The sequence below is a fragment of the Pelodiscus sinensis genome, chromosome 6 (assembly GCF_052426305.1).
Source record: "Pelodiscus sinensis isolate ZL-2025 chromosome 6, ASM5242630v1, whole genome shotgun sequence".
Classification (NCBI taxonomy): Eukaryota; Metazoa; Chordata; order Testudines; family Trionychidae; genus Pelodiscus; species Pelodiscus sinensis.
This window is the reverse complement of record NC_143057.1, coordinates 108,144,002-108,163,754: the sequence shown is the minus strand read 5'-3', so window position 1 is coordinate 108,163,754 and position 19,753 is coordinate 108,144,002. Positions and strand designations below refer to the sequence as shown.

At 40.8% G+C, this 19,753-nt stretch overlaps 1 protein-coding gene across 8 annotated transcripts in view; it reads left to right on the top strand.

The window, feature by feature from the left end:
* RAI14 (retinoic acid induced 14) overlaps positions 1–19,753 on the top strand; it is a 132,816-nt gene that overhangs the window by 97,559 nt on the left and 15,504 nt on the right. For all 8 annotated transcript variants that reach the window (XM_006116511.5, XM_006116509.5, XM_006116510.5 and 5 more), the window contains 5 exons: positions 9,346–9,434; positions 11,908–11,972; positions 14,062–14,119; positions 15,156–15,226; positions 17,766–17,872. In XM_006116511.5, the coding sequence (XP_006116573.2) occupies positions 9,346–9,434; positions 11,908–11,972; positions 14,062–14,119; positions 15,156–15,226; positions 17,766–17,872 (390 nt within the window). The remainder of the gene's footprint in view (positions 1–9,345; positions 9,435–11,907; positions 11,973–14,061; positions 14,120–15,155; positions 15,227–17,765; positions 17,873–19,753) is intronic.

Sequence of the window (19,753 nt, the reverse complement as noted above, 5' to 3'; positions counted from 1 at the left end):
ACAGAGAATTATTCTAGGTGTCTGCCAGTTGGATCTTGCCTATGTGCCCGAGATTTAATTGATCACCATATGTGGGATCGGAAGGCATTTTTGTCCTGGGTCAGATTGGCAAAGACCTTGGGTGGTGTGGGTGTGGGTGTTTTGCCATCCTCTGCAGCATGGGTCATTTGCTAGTTTAAACTAGTGCAAATGGTGAATTCTCTGTGACTCGTAGGCTTTAAACTATGATTTTAAAACTTCAGTAACTCAGCCAGAAGTTAGGGGTCTCTGGCCTGCAAAGTGCTGGAGGTCAGACTAGATGATCATCACGGCCCCTTCTGACCTTAAGGCCATGAATCTGAATATGCTACATTAATGCCAACCCACCAAACTAAAAATGTTCCCCAAACCATTTTTTTAAAAAGTCTTCATTCACTCAGTTTAATTATTGGCCGGTACATTTCTTGTTAAAGAAGGAGGTCTGGATTGGACTTGCTGTTGATTGATTCCAGACACACTCACATGCTGAGTACACTGCCTGAGGTGTATTCCCAGTTTCCTAACCTTTTCTTGTGTTGATAGGGTAACCATGGTCAGGTCTCTAAAATACCAGAACACTTCTACACTAAAACACAAATAAGATTCAGATGGGAACTAAAACAATACTTGCTTTATTATTTTAGGTCTTGTGATTGAAACAGATGTTGTAAGACTTCAGCTACTTTAGAATTTGGTAGAAGGAAGGAAGAGGGTTAATTGGTTCATTAAAGGTTTTTGGGTTTTTTCCTAGATCCTAGGGTGTCACTGAAATACACAGTGCAGTGACCAAGCAAAAGAAGCAGTTGAATAGAGAGTGCAAGGTACTAAAAGATTTCAAGTGGGATTTTCTCCTGATCTAATCTATAAAGGAGAATGTTTGTAAGTGTGTGCGCTAATAACTTGGACACTATAAGAGCTACCACAACCAAACTTTGCGTGGGCTAACCTTTCATCCAGGAGAAGGCTTTAAGGTACTTTTGGGCCTGAGCTCAAGCTTTAAAAATCAAAAAGTAACCCGCCGCGCTGCACTACAGCGGCCACCCCACCCACCCTAGGTCCCATGCCCGCTGCCTGCAGCCCCCTGCACCGTCTGGAACTCGTACCCTCCCGCCCGTGAGGTTACATAAGCGACCCTCTTTTCTCCCTCTCCCGCCCGCACTGGCACTCAGTGCCCTGAGCCCCCATGTGCACAACAGCTCGGGCACCTGCCCTGCCCCCCACGACCCCTGCAGTCCCGGGCGCCCCTCCTGCACGTAACCTCCCCTCGACCCGGGGTCACACCCCTCCTCCTTCAGGGATTATGCGGACCTATATTTTAATCCCTATAGAAATCAGTGCAACTTTTCTACCATTCAAAAAAAGATAATGGACTACTGTTTTTCTACATTTTGTTCCTCCAGTTTCCCATATAGTCAAGGATTGGGGAATATTTCATTTCTATGTCTTTATCATGACCCCGAAGTCTCCAGGCAGTACTGTATCTTTATTTTATCAGTTGTGTATGTTTGTGTGAAGGTATTTGTCAGGAAAATGTAAATCGAGTTGTTGGCAGGCAAGTCATGCTTTTAGAAAGTCAACAAAGATTTGATGTATACTTTAGGGAAAAAAAGAAAAAATATTATGATTTGGGCAGAGATGTTTTTACTCAAAATCATCCTAAACAATAAGTCTAACGGAGTTCACGCTGTACTTCAAGCAAGATTGCATTTAATACATCTTTCTGAGCAGAGATGACCCGTGTCTGTCAATAGTGAGGGAGCAGAGTGAGGGCAGCTGGCTTCAGCAGTGTTACTGAGCACATTCAGCCCAAGCCAAGAAGCAAATCTGGGGGGCAAATGAGCCTCTTCTAATCCCCTTCGCCCTCCTCCTCTTCCCCTCTTTACCCCTCTTGCCGCCTCTCTCTTTGAACCCTTGGAAGAAAATGGCTGAGAGCATATGCTCAATCGGTGCACTATGTTCCTGGCATGCCATGAAGCTGTATTTACTAGCTCACCAGTTACTTGGTATCCACGATTCTAGAATGTTCTCAAACACTTTGAGTTTTGCAAAGTGTCGTCCTATGCCACTTTCAAACCATGGGGGAATTCTCCTCTGCAGAGAATACTAATCCTACCAGGGTTCTCCTGAGCATTGCTGTTGGGGCACCCTTTGTAGCACAAGGACTACAGATACCCTGAAGACAGTATGTTAGTGGAATTCCTTTTCAAATCTTAGCTGCTTTGTAAGTGAAGCAACTGCGGAACTGAGCGCTTATCAAACAGCCGGAACACATTCTGAGGAAGCCGGTAGTGGTGATCAAGAAACTTACTGTTTTTAGCTTTATTGAGGCTAAATTTACAATATGGCTGATAAGAAACTGGTTCCAGCATGTATTTATCACCCTGTCCTCCCACACACACGTCTGATTGCATTTTTCTGATTCAGTTTGTGTTTTGAAGGTTACTGAGCCTCAGCTTAAGGCATAATGTTTTATACCGATTCCATTGTGTTCCATTCTATTTATATGTCATTTTCTTGCATGTGTGAACCACAAACTTGTTTTAAACATATTTTCAAAAATAACCTTTGATAAGCAAGATCCACTGAGTAAGAAGTGGCATTGTAAGTGGATAGGCGAGGGACTGGGATTCAATACACCTGTGTTCCTTTATCAGCACTGCCTGACTTGCTTGCTCCCTCCCAACCTCTAAACTTGGATTAATTCAATGCTCCTACCTTTTGGTAAAGCTCTTAGAGAGAGCCTCTGATGAAAAGCACAAAGTAAAGTCTATGTCATAGAAAGGACAGTGCTCTTATGTGTGCTGTACAAACTTTTCAGTGTTTATGCTTTCTAGCAATTGGATAGGAAATTCGGTTACCTTGTTCTTGGCCTCTTACAAAGATCAACTGTAGAATCAGCTGTAATGTCTAATCTCTTTTCTGTCTACCAGTATGAGGGATGAATTTTTTTTAGAAAGACTGGTTGGATAAAACTATTCTGATTCTTTTTCAAAAAGAATAAAAAAACAGTCTACTTCCGTTTTTTTTTTAAATATCAGAATTTCCATTGCTACTTGTTTCACTCAATGATATAGCAGCTCTGCTGTCTAGAACTTGCCCAGGGATGCCTGAGCAATGTAGGTGGCCATTTTGTTGAAATTTGCTACGTGTGTGTGTGTGTGTGTGTGTGTGTGTGTGTGTGTGTGTGTGTACACATTTTTCTTTCATTGACCCACTTCAGTTATTATGTGTGTCATTCAATCAGCATTAATTGTATTGAACTGAATTTTTATCCAATGTTAGGTAGTGCAGTGGTGTCTTTTATTGAGAGTGTGCATGAATTTTGCTGTGCATTTCTCTCTGGGTTTCAGAATAATCAAGATGCGTGTTCCTCCAAGGATGTCATTTTGACTTAATCTTGGGTACTGTGTGAGTTGCTAATGAATTAGTATATTTTCATAATGATAGAAGCACAAATCTATTGGATGCTTACCCTCTCCTACAGGATGGATTCGAAATGGTGAGTTGCTTTGTGCCTGTGTTCAATAGGGAGCATCTGCCTTCATCTTCCCCTTAGGAGGTCACTTGCTTTTGTGCTGGGGTGGGAAGGCTGGGAGTTAAACTTCTTTCTACCCACATTAACCCTAGAAATGGTTGTTTACAGTAAAAAGGATCCCTGCATTAGTGAACATCAAAGGTATCCAGATGTTTACCAATAAATTCTGGTGGCAGAAGACATCTCTTATGCATAGAGAAAAATTGAAGAAATGTATGTGAGAGCGGGATTTGAATATGATATTGTCAGAATCTAGCCTTCAAAAATGAGACTTAACTTGGAGAAGTGACCATACAACGTTTGTTTTTCTTAGTGTTTGTTTAATTTCATTTTGCAATCAGGAAGCAGAAATCCAAGTTTTGTTTCTTTTATTTTAAAAGGAAGTTTTATTCATGAAAGATACAAATAAAATGCACCACTTCAAGGCTCTGGATGAGAACTCCAGCAACTGTAAATATGTAGCTTTTGTCCTGAATGTTTTAGGAAACTATATGCAACCTGTAAATAATTATTCTGGAGCAAACCATCTCTATAACCGCTCTGCCTATTTCTATACTTGGAAATCTTCCTTCTTGTCTAAAAGCCAAAACTATCCACTATTTAGCAAATACATAATTTTCATTTTAAACCAGAGTGTATTGCTAAGGCAACAGAATTATTCCTTTTGGGCAGAATTGTTCTTCTATGAACATGACTTACTGACTTGCAGATGTCAGGAGATCCATCCTCAGTCAAATAAAATTGAACTCAGTGGTCATTGTCTCCTTCAACATGAAGTCAAAGCTTCTCATCCTCGCCTCTTATGGTACTGACCAGGTGTTCCCCTCTCTTACGTTTCTGCTTTGGTTACATCCTGTGCAGCTGTGCGCTTTTCTATATTTTCTTTTTTCCTTATGTGGTCTGCTTCATGTAGTCTTTCACATAGTCCCATAGGCTTGTAGTAGGCTTCCACCACATATGTATACTCTTTTCATTTTGTTTTTTTGTATAGTTTTCCTGTGACATTCACAATAACTCTTTTGCATCTTCTTGCACCCAAATGATGCCATGCTCAGATATCAGATGTTGCAAGTCCAGCTTGCACTCCAGAAGTCATGATGTAAACTTTCAACAGTGATTAGGCTTTTGGTAGCCTTGATTTTTTTGGGGGTGCCAAAGCTGAGATACCTTCAAAGACTTCCAGAGAAAGTCTGCTCAGCATTTTGTGATGATCTGACCTGATCAAAGTATCTCAAATTGGGTAGTCAAACGCTGAAGCAAAATCACTAGTCACTCCTGAAAAATCTAGGCCCCTAACTTTTTAGAGACAATTTTGCAACACACTACATAAATAATCAGATTGTAAAATCTCCATCTGAAATTGAAAAAGCAGTTAAAAATCTAGACAAGTGGAGAGTTCAGTATAGAAGCCACACTGACCTCTTCAGTGAGGAATAAAAAATGTAGCAAATTCAGCAACTTCCTTTTCTTTTGCCTCTTGAGTCCTTTTTTTAATTTGTAGTTTAAAATGTTATTCTTTGCTGAAATCTGCACGTGTTCACCATACAATGCCACAGAATGTAACAATCCTTTTTAAAAAAAGTCTTATGAGCATTTCTTTTGGAACGTCAGTTTTAAAGTATATAAAAACTTTGATATAAAATAGATGCATACCAGAAGTTTCATATGAGAAGGACTATGATAAATGTGAATAGCCAATGCCTTTTCCCATGAATATTTGTCTAAATAATTGAATTTGCCTTGTCTATGTTTGCCACCTGGATCAATTCCTACCAATATGTTGGCATATAAGTTTGCAAGCAGGAATGTTTTGGGAGAGAGTAAAATTTACTCAACTGTTAGAATATTCACAATACAAACTTAAAACATGTAAATGTGAAGACTCACACCAAAAATCTGGATCATGGCTTAAATTTCAAAATATTAATTATCTGAGCCAGCTAAAAACTAAGAATTACTTATAGGCATTCAGCAAATGTTTTCATGTAAGTACAATAATGAAGAAACATAAGCTGCTGACAGAAAACTAGCAAACAGGTAAAACTTGTAAAATTATTCATTCTGGATTAGTCTCTCAGCTTTGGTGATTTTTCTCTTCATATCCTTTTGGGGGGGAGAGGTTCTTACTCTTGTAAATTACATGTGCACCTTCTTCCCTCTTCCCACAAAGCACCTTCTCACTTTTTTTAATAACTCTTACATTAGTTTGGTGCATCTTCCCTTAAACTTACAAAATGAGAAGATTTCTTGATTCATTTACTGCATGCAAGATCCTTGGCATCCGTGTAAGTGATGGCACATGGTACTGTGCTAAATCATTTGCGCAGTGAAATGCTACTTTTAGATACCTGGCTGCATTCTGCAGCCTAAAAAGGATTGCTTTCCCCCCTCTAGCTTATAGATCTTTTTCTCTGCAGTCTGTTTTTATCTACATAAAATAAAACAACTTTGTGCGTTTGGATATTTTTCTTAAATTGGACACAGTCCCTCGTGCAAACAAAATCTGGCTGTAAATCATGTCACTAATTTAGCCATGTGAGTGTTTATGATTCTGACATGTAAACAAGCAGAGTGTGTTCTTCAAGCACTTTGTCATCTTGGGTAGCTATATCTACACAAATGTTTAACTCTTATTTCATTATTGGTGAAATGTTGTACTAGTTCAGTTAGAGGTGTTGATAAAAATCCTAGCTAGCTACTTCTCTCCCCTAGGCATTTTTCCAAGAACGCTGAGAAATATTTTCTTCTGGAAAATCTTATTTATAAGATTGTTTATTGGTCACATAATACATGAGTCTTGTTTCTGATTTTAATAGATAAATATATATATCACCCTCCAACCGCACATTCTTCTAATGTTCTTTGGTATATTTTCAGAAAGGCTTTAAATGTGTTTGTTGTTTATGGCAGTAGTGGGCACCATGATGGATGTGCAGGATATTTCTGTGTAACCCAAGAACAGTTTAAACAGTGCACTCCAAGCTTGTGCCCAAGCAATCAGCAATGCTAGTCTGGTGGAGTGAAATGGTAGTCACACATGATCTAGGACTCAGTCCTGCAAGCTGAGTTCTCTAAGCCCATGCATAAGTGTTCTGATAAAGTGATCAGCACCTCACAGGATCTTGTTCATTGGTCTTTTAATCTCTATTGAGATGTTTTTAAAGGCTGAAGATTAGTGCCAGTTAGGATTTATCTTTGTCTGCTTTTATGAGTACTTTTTCCCATCCGGCGTATGTTATATATATTAATGCAAGTACCTATAGAGCCTAGTCTGGGACTGGGTAGGAACCCATTAAAAGAAAAAGATCCTGCCACAAATTTTGCTTGATGAGAGCCAGCGAAAAGAGGACAGTAAAAGTATTGAGTTTATTTATAGCAATCGGAGCACTCAAATGGCAGGGTAAAGACAAGACTGTTTGTGAAGGCCAGAGACATGTTTTAAGATAAGAAGCGCTGGTAAATGAACACTGGATTTAACCACTAAGAAAACTGTAGCATAAAACATTTCCGGTCTAGATTGTAATCCCTCCACTAATTATTGCCCTTCATTAACTTTTCATTAGAACCTTTTGTATAATATTTATATACCCTAAGTCTGCATGAGTATGATACATACAGGTCAGTTGGGTCTTGTGTTGCCGTTCAGATGTCCTCTGCCAGAAACAACTATAGAATTGTTGTCACTTACCTGATATTTGGTTTATTATTTCTGTTACTTTGCTGCTTAGGAGTCCTAATTGTTGATTAAGGTCATGCCGTGCCCTGTAGAAATCTTGTTTAGTGGGCTTATGCCCGCTAGTAATCAAATCTTTACATTTTGCATGGTTGTTTTAATATTTACAGGAAGCCAACATAAACTGTTAAATAGAGTACAGGCAGTCCCCGGGTTACGTACAAGATAGGGACTGTAGGTTTGTTCTTAAGTTGAATCTGTATGTAAATCGGAACTGGCGTCCAGATTCAGCCGCTGCTGAAACTGACCGCCAGTTCTGACTTACATACAGATTCAACTTAAGAACCCCAAGCGTCCCCAAGTCAGCTGCTGCTGAAACTGATCAGCGGCTGATTCCAGGAAGCCTGGGGCAGAGCAACTCTGCCTCGGGCTTCCTGTAGTCAGCGCTGGTCAGTTTCAGCAGCGGCTGACTTGGGAACTCCTGGGGCAGAGCAGCTGGGGTGCTGCTGGGTTGCTGCAGTAGCGCTGCTCCTCGGCGCTACTGGACCAACCCAGCAGCACCCCAGCTGCTCTGTCCCAGGCGTCCTGATTCAGCCGCTGATGAAACTGACCAGCAGTGGCTGAATCAGGATGCCTGGGGCAGAGCAGCTGGGGTGCTGCCCGGTCGGTCCAGTAGCGCCCAGAGCAGCGCTGCGGGACCAACAGGCAGCGCCCTAGCTGCTCTACCACAGGCGTCCAGAGAAAAGCATGGTCTGCTGGGGGGGGGAGCGCACTAGCTGCGCCTGCACCCCCCCCCCCCCAGCAGACTAGGGAGGCTAAGAAAAGCGGAGCAGCTTTTCTTACCCCGGAGGACGCGGGCGGCGGGACTGCGGCGCATCTGGGCGTCCCGCTGCTCCCATCCTCCAGGGTGAGAGAAACTCCCTTCGTAACTGCGGATCCGACATAAGTCGGATCCGCGTAACTCGGGGACTGCCTGTAGTTTGTATTTTGGAGAGTGGGAGGAGAGGAGATGATTTTAAATTGCCTTTTTGATCCTAGAAAATCTGTTCTCATAAAATCAGTTCTGTTGTATCGTTAAGAATCAAACAATTAGAAGACTCTATCTAAAAGCTACTTAGTACAGAAGTTTTTGTTTCTTTTCATTTGCTAGTATACTTGATAAGCTACCTCCATAGCTCTCCGTTGTTGTGGTTTGCGTTTACTTTGAATCACATTTGTCCTTTTGTATTTGGGTTTTACCCCACAACTGTTGGTCCTGAGAAATGTACACAGCTGTATGAAAGCAAATTGCTGTCGAATTGGCACATCAACTTGGTATGCAGAGCCATTTTCTAATAAAAATCACTCCGAATTCTGTATATCTCGTTTGAATCTCTTTGTAGTCAAATTGCACATGCTCTATAGAAACTTACAGTAAAGAAAAGCCCCATCTCTTTCTCTCTGCTTCCCATCGTGCTATATGTCTGTCATGATATACCTCAGTAAAAGCACATGGCTAACTGTTCGTAGGACACTGTTTGTAAACCCTGAAACACCAAAGAGGCTGTGTGAAATGTTTGAATAGAATGCAAGTACTGCCGTGTAGTTAAGTCTTTAGCTATTACTTCTGTTGAATGGGTCTCGGAGTGGCTGGCAACTTCCACAGCTTCCTCCTTTGCCAACAACCAAAATAATACATCGGTGAAAAGTAAAACTCCATGTTAGAGTATGTTTACTGTATAGTCTTGCAACTCTGCAATAGCTGTGATTTCTCAGCAAGCGAGCAGTACAAATGGATTATTTGCTTTTACTTGAGGACCAGTCCAGGCCTCACTGACTTGACTTGAGTATTGCCACTGACTTCAGTGAGGCCAGGACTTGAGCTTTAGTTTAGAAGTTGGATAGGAACTGATGGGCGTAATGTATTTAGTTAATAAGCCGTTATCATGAGCAGAAAAATGAACATGGAAAGAGAACACTTCTAGCCATCACACATTCATTATTCACTTGAATAATAGTATACTGGAGAAATATGTGGGGGAGTTGAGAGATGCAAAATGGAAAAGCTGAATTGTTGGCTCACTGATGATGATTTAAAGGAGACGTTAATAAAACCATTTAAGTGTAAATTGTCTTTCAGCTTTCACCTGGCTGCTGCAAAAGGACATGCTGAATGCCTCAGAATTATGATGACACATGGTGTGGATGTCACGGCACAAGATGGTACAGGTATATTGCTGTGAGCCTTTGCTACGTGTTTTATATTGGAGAAGATTTAGGCTTAGTCTCCACTACAAGATTTTGCTTAACTTGTCAGAAAGAAATGTGTGTGGGGGAGGGAGGAGGAATCATAGTTACGCTGATAGTGCTTCATCTGGGTTAGCTAATGTCATTCAAGAAATTGGTGTGGCTGCACCAGCAGAAGTCCTACTGTCCACATAGCTGCTTAAGTTCTGCTGCCAAAGGCTCCGACAAAAGTTGTATTTTCAAAATGAGAAGTCAGACATCAAACATGGTATGTGCAATTATGCAACTACATTGATTGTGAAAAGTGGGTGACTGCTTGTACCGTTTGTATTTGTTAGGTGCATTACTGCTTGCAAATATCTTTTTGCAATTTGATAAAGCAGTTGCAGTAGTTATGCATGCAGACACAAACACACACACTGTTGGTACCTTAATTTGTATCTTTATAGTCTTGAAAACTTCAATCCCAGGGTTATAAAATTTAGTGCTAGTGGACACAAGACTACAAAATATTTGGTTCTCAAATATAAGACTTATTTTGTTAATTTCATATCTTCAGGATTCTAAAATGTTTAAAAATATTTAAGCTTCACTTTTATGTGTATTCAGACTCTTACAACCCCACTTCCCTCAATTAATTGTACGGCAGTGGCAGCAGGGCATTTCCTGAGGATTGATGACTGACTGGTAAGAGATGATTGCCTGAAGCAGAGCTCAGAGCTATTTACCCTAAAGTGTTTTAGTTCTCAAGAAAATCCCTGTGCCTTTTACCATTAGTACTTCAAAGAGAACATGTAGGAAAACTGGCAGTTTTTAATAATGATGGTGTTTTAGTTGGAGGTATCTGAGTGTAAAATAAATACCCTGTATGTTAACCAGCCAGTCCCATTTGCCCCCCCCCCCTAAGTATTTTTAAACGTTGTGTGGACTAGTTCTCTTTTTGCCTAAAACACCCATGTCATGGGTCAGCTTTCTTACACACAACAGAATATTTTACATGAGAGGTGCTCTGTGATAGAGAAGGAAGAATTCAAATTATACATGTAAAATTGGGAGAGATTAACTGTGAAATCGTATGTTGACAGGTATAAAATTTGACCCAAAATTTGTCACTATAATGCTGTTTTAGGGCTGATTAATTCACTCATAATTTTCAATGGTGAGCCGTTGTTCTCTTCTGAGCTTCAAACTGATGTTTGTTTCAGTTTGAAGAAACTTTCCTTTGGTAGTCCAGTTTTATCCTCTGTTTAATGCCACTGACCACACAAAACAATGGCTCTTGAGTATCATCGATATTAAAGTGCTGGCTCTTGACCGCTTCTTTCTCTTCTTCACAGTCAAAATATTCTAACTTTTTGCTCTCTGACCTCTTCTATTTCTTCTGACGCTCTACACATAAAAGCCGATGAGAGATTGCTTTTTTTTATCTTGTTCTTATAGACAGTATTGCATTGTGAGTTAAATAGTATTGAGAACTCACAAATTCATAAGCCTGTCATAAAGGGAGTCCTCTGAGTGAATGTCCCTCGTGACTGCGTTACAGGTCACCTTCTTTGCCTGATCTGCAGAGAATACAAGTTGGTTACAGCCACAGCTAGAGGGCCCTGGCTTTTTAGCTCAGGGTGTAGCTGTTCCTGCTTTTAGCTCTGGAGGTTCCTGGCTCGGTCCCAAGATGATAGCTGTATCAAAAGCATTTGCAGAACATATCTGTGCAGCAATTCTGGAGAGATCTAAGGGAGAATGCATGATTATAAGCTCAAGACAAAATTACTTATTTTCTGTCAGTGTACCCAAATCTTGTGATATGGATAGGCTATTTTAATACTGCTGTGGTCTCTAGGTTACGGTAAGCATAATATTGCTTTTTAAAGAAACAAGAGACACACATGCGCGCGCGCGCGCGCGCACACACACACACACACACACACTCTCTCTCTCTCTCTCTCTCTCTCTCTCTCTCGCTCTCCCCCTCCCCATTCATTCATAAATAAGAAAATGTGAATTAGGGCGATTGGATCAAATGCGCTTTATGGATGTTAGACTTCTGTCCAGGCATAGTCTTACAAAGAATGGACATACTGCTCAGACCAAAGGTCATTCTAGCCTAGGATCCTGCCTTCTGACAGAGGCCAAAGCCAGGTGCCCCAGAGGGAATGAACAGAACAGGTAATCATCAAGTGACCCATCTACTGTTACTGATTTCCATGCAGATCTTACATAAGGTTGGCCTCATACATGCAGGATCATAAATTGGGATTATTTTGTGGCAGCTGAAGTGAACCAGAAGTTTCTACTTTTGAAATAAGACTTAACTCTACACCAGTTTAAAAGACAATTATCATCTTTCCCCAGCCCTGTCTTTGATACTGCTGGGGTGAAAACAGTACATCATTTAATCTCTGTTGTGCAGTTCATAATTATGAATACTGAAATTGCTTTGTTTTTATTAATTTAGGGCACACTGCTTTACATCTGGCAGTAAAGAATAGCCACCTTGATTGCATCAAGAGGCTTCTCCAGGTAAAGTAAAACAAAACTGAGTAATAGATCATTTGAACATATGCTCACTAGCTGTCTTGCTCCTGCTAAATTTGGATCTTCTAGATTGATGACCTGTTCCTCCCAATCATCTGCCCCAGAATCCTGCATTCTTAATGTCAGTGAGCTTTAAGGCCCTTGTTCTGTGCACCACTGCCTATATTGGTGAAGGATAGCATGATATCCTCACTGAACTCCTTGCTTCTCCCACCTCCAAACCTGTTAGTTCGTGCAAGGACTACCTAATTTCCTGTGTTTTTCCTACAGTAGTTAGAAAAGAAATTAGGAGGATTGTGGGTAGGAGAATCAAATGCTTATTGGATAGTTGAGTTGACTAATTGATTCCCCTCTCCCCCGCTGCCTCTATCAGAGGCAGCAAAGGGGGGAGAATGAGAGAGTACTGCACAGCAGCAGTGCTGCACAGGATCCGTGCGGTCCTGCCGTGTTTCAAAGAGGCAGCACCGCACAGCTGATCCCAGGCTCCGTGCAATGCTGCCCCTTTGAAACGCCGCTGCAGCATTTCAAAGCGGCAGCACTATGTGGAGCCTGGGGTCAGCAGGGGGTCACCCTGTGGGGTCACCCTGCTGACTCCAGGCTCTGTGCAGGCGTTTCCGCTTTCCTCTGGGGACTCTTATACATTTCAAAGCTGGCATGCCGTGTGCAGCCAGAGCCGGTTGCACACGGAGTTCCATCATTGAAATGTGGAAGTGCCTATCGACTTCCTGAAAGCATAAGATCAATATGTGTCCTTGAATTTGAATTTAAGATGACTAGATAAACAGAGGTGGTCAAGCTGCGGGCTGCATACAGCTCACTGGGGCTCCAACTGAGGCCTGGTGACCTTCTGTCTGACCACGCCTCCCCCACGCACACATTGAGGTACCGGAGCCCCGCATTTCCTACTCCTCCCCCTTCTTCCCAGCACTTCCATAGGAGCCATGAATCGACTGATTCATGCTCAGACCCCACTCCTCCCCCTCCCAGGCACAGCTGCAGCCTTGTGATCAGCTGTTTGTGGCTGTTCACGCTATGGGAGGGAAGGGGAGGAGCAGGGACAGAATGCAAAAAAGGCGCTCCGCAAGTTCTGGGAGGGAGGAGGAGTTGTAGGAAATACAGAGCTCCAGTGCCACAGTGTGCGAGAGGCACATCAGGGAGTGGGACAGGGGAGGGAGGGGTCTGTGGGCCATAGCAGGAACCCTGGTGGGCTGCTGCAGCCCACTGAGATGGAGGGCCACTTGTGTGGCCTACTCACTGTTCTTGGTTGCCCATCACTGAGCTATATCCATCTTAAACATTAACGTTTAGATTTATTGGATTCCTTTATTGAAGCATTTGCAACTGAGTCCACTTACCCAGTAGTTTTGCTAAAGTTGGTAGTTGTGCTATGTTTAAAAGCTTGAAGTTAATGGTTTTCATTTAAAAAAAGATTCTTCTAAAAATAACACTTTAATCTAATGCATCATGATACTAAAGTTTTATACACCTAATATGCCTTGTTTAAGGACTATACATTTTAACTTGTTATGATAGTGAAAGTATTAAAGAAATGCCAGGATTTTAAAATTATTCAATGACTGTTTTTCATTTTGAAAAATTTCATACACAGTTTATGAATTATTTATTATTTTAATAGTCATTTAAAATACCTAAAGGTGAAGCATACAGTTTCTTTATCAAAGACTATAAATAATGCAGCCAAATCGGGGGAGGAGGGTGCGAGTACTTTTCACACAGTGCTGCTACATTATAGACTTTTCTGAATATAAAGTTTCCTTTATTCTGCTATTTTTGTTCTTCTTCATTGGCCAAAAAAATCATGGAACCATCTCTTCCTCCCAAGAGCATTATCTTCCTGATACCGATGTATATGTTTCAGCAAGGGGGATGAATGCTAATGTAGTTAGGACTTGTTGAGAAGAAAACCATCCCTTCTAATGATTAACCCAGTGTTTGTTGATTTTTATGCACTGCAACTTCTGAGGTAGTTCACAAAGCTGAAGAGATCATATCTCTGCACTTGTTTTCAGGAAACAAAATATTTTGTGTTCTAAACACTTTTTTCCTTCTACAGTCTAAATGCCCTGCAGACAGTGTTGACAACTGTGGGAAAACAGCTTTACATTATGCAGGTAACTTTTCTATTGAACACTTGTTATCCAGTCTCTTATTCTGTCATTTACACTATGTTGGACATTGTCCTCTGTGCTAAAGCTAGATAATTGCTAATCACATAGGGTATGTCTATACATTAGCCACCCTAGTCCGAACTAGGGTGGCTAATGTAGGCATTCGAACTTGCAATGAGGTGTAACAGTTAATCCGAACTAAGGACTTAGTTCAGATTAACTTCTGACAGCCGCATGTAGCCACGGGCAGTCAGTTCGAACTAAGGGGATTTAAAAATGGCGCCCGCCCGAGAACATGCAAATGAAGCCAGGGATATTTAAATCCCGGGCTTCGTTTGCAAGTTCAAATGCCTACATTAGCCACCCTAGTTCGAACTAGGGGGTTAGTGTAGACATACCCATAGATCCTGTAATGTGTCCTATGATTTTCATACTATGATTGGAAAAGAAGTCAGCATAACAATATGATGCCTTAAAGTAGGGTATGCTTCACTTACATCATAAAACTATATTTCCTTCCCTTTTTTCTTTTCTTTTTTTTCTTATAAGCTTCTTGGCCGTCAGTGTTTCTCCATTTTTAAAGTTACAGTGAACTCCCTGCTTAAATCAGTGGCATATCAGTTTTACTGATTGTAGTAACGTATGTCCAAAAGGCCAATAGACATCAGTGTTGATAAACTTCAAACAAGTGAATCAAACACATTGTGTTTAAAATCATGTATAGATATTCTAAAATATAACTTGCTATTCACCATTAATTCTTTTTTTTATTCTTCCCACTCTTCTGCTCAGACAGTGAAAAGAGACAAATGAATTTGCTTTGTTAGTTCTTGGACACTAGCATAATGCTGTGATCTTTGGTTAGCAAATAAAGCAGGGAAATGTATAAACCTATGCATATACCCTTTCTGTGGATTTTTTTTTTTTAAGAGAACTTCTAATTTTTTTCAGTGTGAATATTTTAGTTGAAATCTTTGGTGCTCCCTAACAGTGCAAAGACATTAAAAATTAATTTAACTGATTTATTCATTTTTTTCAGCTTCGCATGGCTGCCTTCAAGTAGTTCAACTTCTATGTGAACACAAATGCCCAATTAATGTTAAAGATTTGGTATGTACTTTATTTCATTGAATACTTTACAAAAGTTTGATAGAAATGTAGCCGTGTTAGTCTGGGGTAGTTGAAGCAAAATGCAGGACAATGTAGCACTTTAAAGACTAACAAGATGGTTTATTAGATGATTTTACAAAAGTTTATCATCTTTTAGTCTGGAAAACTTCTGTTACAGTAGTTTGAGCAATACTTTTTTCTAATTTTTCTTGTGGTTTTTTCCATGTGGGGAGGAGCGAGAGGAGTTGCCTTTACATCTGACTAGGGATGTCATCGGTTAACCAGTAAACATTCTCCTTACTGCATGTTGCTTGCTTGTTAACTGGTGCCTTGTCGGGCTGAAGCAGCCCCCTGTCTGACATGGGTAGGGGCGTGGGCTCGGCCTATTGGGAGCAGCAGGTGGGGAGGTGGGCCCAGTCTGGCAGGAGCAGCCCCCACCTGCATTGCGGTTGGAGGGCCACTCCAGTCTGGCTGGGCCCTCTTCTGCAGGCAGAGGACTGCTCTGGCCTGGCTGGGTCCACTGTGCCAGGGGTGAGGGACCACAGGATCCAGTTTAATCTGTTAATCAGTTAAATGTAAATTTAACTAGTTAACAGGTTAAAAAACAGGATTTTACATCCCTACATGTGAGCTGCTGGTGCACACTTGGAAAAGAAGTGCTTCACCTTATACAAAAAAGACCAAATTTGCTGCTCAAGATACTGAGGGATTAGTACTAGTGAAACAGTAACAGGCATATGGCCTTGATCCAAAGCCCACTGGAATCTGTTGGAGGTTTGACTCAGGTGGGTTGTGGTTGAGGCACATTGTGTGGACAAGTCCTGACCAGCAAATCTGTTCGTTCCACCACTGTATTATTTACTGTTTATATTACTGTAGTGCCCAGAATCACTGATCATGGACTAGGACCCTATTGTATTAGGCACTGTGCAACACAGGGGAAAGACGATTCCTGCCCCCGATGAGTTTGTAATCTAAGTATAAAGCAAGAGAGAACAGATGATTACAGACAGGTTGAAAGAGGAATACAAGGAAAGAATGAGGCAATATTGGTCAGCAAAATAGGCTGCTGACATGTTGATGCCACAGCCTAACTGTTGTGAAGCCTATAAAAAGACTTGAAACTATTTATAGACTTGGTTCCTAATTCGTTGTACTCATTAACCTGTTGAGACAGAATTGCTGGAAAACAGCTAAGGACTATCCCATCTCTAGTGTAGAAGAAAATGAAAATTCCCTTTTCCTTTTATAGGGAAAATCTATCAAATGAGTGCCATCCTTCTCCTTCCCCCAATGCTGCTGCCTCTGTGTGCAACCAGACTAGCTAATAAGAAATTGAATAATCTTTGTGTGTGTGTGTGTGTGTGTGTGTGGTGTGTGTGTGTGTGTGTGTGTGTGTGTGTGTGTGTGTGTGTGTGTGTGTATATATATATATATATATATATATATATATATATACACAAATATAAATGGCCCTTTATAAATGGCCCTTTTATAGCTTTGGCTGCTAGTACCATAGTATCTGAGCACCTTTCTATCTTTTAACATGTTATCTTCACAACAGCCCTATAAGGAGAAAGTGATTTTGATCTCCATTTTATAGAAGGAGAACTGAGAGACAATGGAACTAAGTGCTTTGCTTCTGAAAAGCACTTAGTTCCATTGTCTCTCAGTTCTCCTTCTATAAAATGGAAGTGCGAGCAGAAAATTGAACCTGGGTCCTCCCGTGGTCCCTAACCACTGGACCATCCTTCCTCTCTGAATCTATTGAGATATTACAGATGGAGTCTACTTTTGTTAGCTGTATTCTGTATATACTTAAGATTTCAGAGGAGTTCGTTTAAATTAGAGCAGCCACTATGAAATGTCTATGAGCAACACAAATCATTGAGTTACAACCAATCTTTTGAGGTCCTCCTAAAAAATATACATGACAGAAGACTGGAGATATGCCAGAGCTCAGACATTAAAAACACCCTTCTATGTTCTCTACATTTAATATTTCTCTGGTCAGAAAAACATTTCCCTTCATGCCTGCCACTCTTGGTATTTGGTCTGTCACAAAACTTAGTCCTAGTATTTTTCTCATCACTTGAAGACTTATCTTGTCCTTTTGATTTTCTTTACCTAATCAGTGTTTCATTAATTCACCACTTTTCTTGAGAAACATTTCCACAATATTAAATAATTCATCTAGGATATGAGATATCTTGTGATCTGCTGTAGAGTTAACCAAATAGCAGCAAAGGGAGAACAGATAACCAATAGCATTCCTAAAGCTATCCTGACTCGTATGTCTGTGGGTGCTCGGACATGGACTAAATTAAGTCAAATTACATGGCATCAAAGAAAAATCCATTGTTTATGAAGGAGAAATTGTACTGGATGTGCCTTACAATTCTTGCTCTGTAGAAACAACGGTCATAGTTAGTTTAAATTAACTGCATTTTGTTGGTTGGTTGGGGGTTTTTTTGGTGTGGGGGTTTTAGATGGATGGATGAATTAATTCTTGTTCATAGTTTCTTAAATGTTTTCTTAGGATGGGAATATACCCTTATTGCTCACAGTACAAAGTGGCCATGCTGAAGTGTGTAGACATCTTCTGGATCATGGAGCAGACATCAATTCCAGGGACAAAAATGGAAGGTACAACAAAATAACTGTATTTATGAATTGCATGATGTTGACCTTTTGAAATTAAGATTTTTCTTTTTATGGCCAAAATTCCTCAGAACTGTCACTAACAATAAACGTTAAGAGGCTGTAACCTGGCTGTGGGAATAAGGGTTGGTGTATGTGCGGAGATTTGTGGCTAAAGTAAAATTTGAAAGGGTAAATACATAAGGCAAGTTGGCCCTTTTAAGACCATCTTCACACTTACCAGAGTGGTATAGAATGGAAGCAAATCACACTTCAACATTCCTTCAAAAAAAAAAAACTGACTTTCTTTGATAGGATAATGAGCCTTGTGGATAAGGGAGAAGCGGTGGATGTCATATACCTAGACTTTAGTAAGGCATTTGATACGGTCTCGCATGATATTCTTATTGATAAACTAGGCAAATATAACTTAGTTAGGGCCACGATAAGGTGGGTGCATAATTGGCTGGATAACCGTAGTCAGAGAGTTGTTGTTGTTAACGGTGCTAAATCCTGCTGGAAAGGGATAACAAGTGGAGTTCCGCAAGGGTCTGTTTTGGGACCCGTACTGTTCAATATCTTCATCAATGATGTAGATATTGGGATAGAGAGTACGCTTATTAAGTTTGCAGATGATACCAAACTGGGTGGGATTGCAACTTCTTTGGAGGATAGGAACATAATTCAAAATGACCTTAGCAAGTTAGAGAAATGGTCAGAGGTAAACAGGATGAGGTTTAATAAAGAGAAATGCAAAGTGCTCCACTTAGGAAGGAACAGTCAGTTCCATACATACAAGATGGGAAGCGACTGTCTAGGAAGGAGCATGGCGGAAAGGGATCTAGGGGTCATAGTGGACCACAAGTTGAATATGAGTCAACAGTGTGATGCTGTTGCAAAAAAAGCAAATATGATTCCAGGTTGTATCAACAGGTGTGTTGTAAGCAAAACTCGTGAAGTCATTCTGCCGCTCTACTCTGCACTAGTTAGGCCTCAGCTGGAGTACTGTGTCCAGTTCTGGGCGCCACATTTCAAGAAAGATGTGGAGAAATTGGAAAGGGTACAGAGAAGAGCGACAAGAATGATTAAAGGTTTAGAGAACATGACCTATGAAGCCAGGCTTCATGAACTGGGCTTGTTTAGTTTGGAAAAAAGAAGATTAAGGGGGGACATGATAGCGGTTTTCAAATATCTAAAAGGGTGTCACAAGGAGGAAGGAGAAAATTTGTTCCTCTTGGTTTCTGCGGACAGGACAAGGAGTAATGGGCTTAAAGTGCAGCAGGGGAGGTTTAGATTGGACATTAGGGAAAAATTCCTAACTGTCAGGGTGGTCAAATATTGGAATAAATTGCCAAGGGAGGTGGTGGAATCTCCCTCTCTGGAGATATTTAAGAACAGGTTAGATAGACATCTGTCAGGGATGGTGTAGATGGAGCTTGGTCCTGCCTTGAGGGCGGGGGGCTGGACTCGATGACCTCTTGAGGTCCCTTCCAGTCCTATTATTCTATGATTCTGTGACCAGTAACATGCAAGCACACTGTTTTGAAGTCTGCTTGGTTTTCCCACTGGATTTTTTCCCATGTGTCTTAAGTCCATATTTCCCAGTTGGCACCAATAACTAAGATATATTCCCCAAAGGCTATTTCTTGTCTGAAAAGACCATTAAAATACAGTGCTGATCAGATGCTGGAAAACTGCAAGAGAAGACAGAACAAAGGATTCAGTGGTGGACATACTGACTTCTCCATAGCTGCACCATTTAGTAACATGTTGAATTTATAGAGTCTTATATATTGAAATTGCTTTACAAAAAAGAGCATCTCGTGCATTTTTCCACTTCTTTTTGTACAGTTTTGTTGATGGAATTTAATATTTTTAAATGCATGG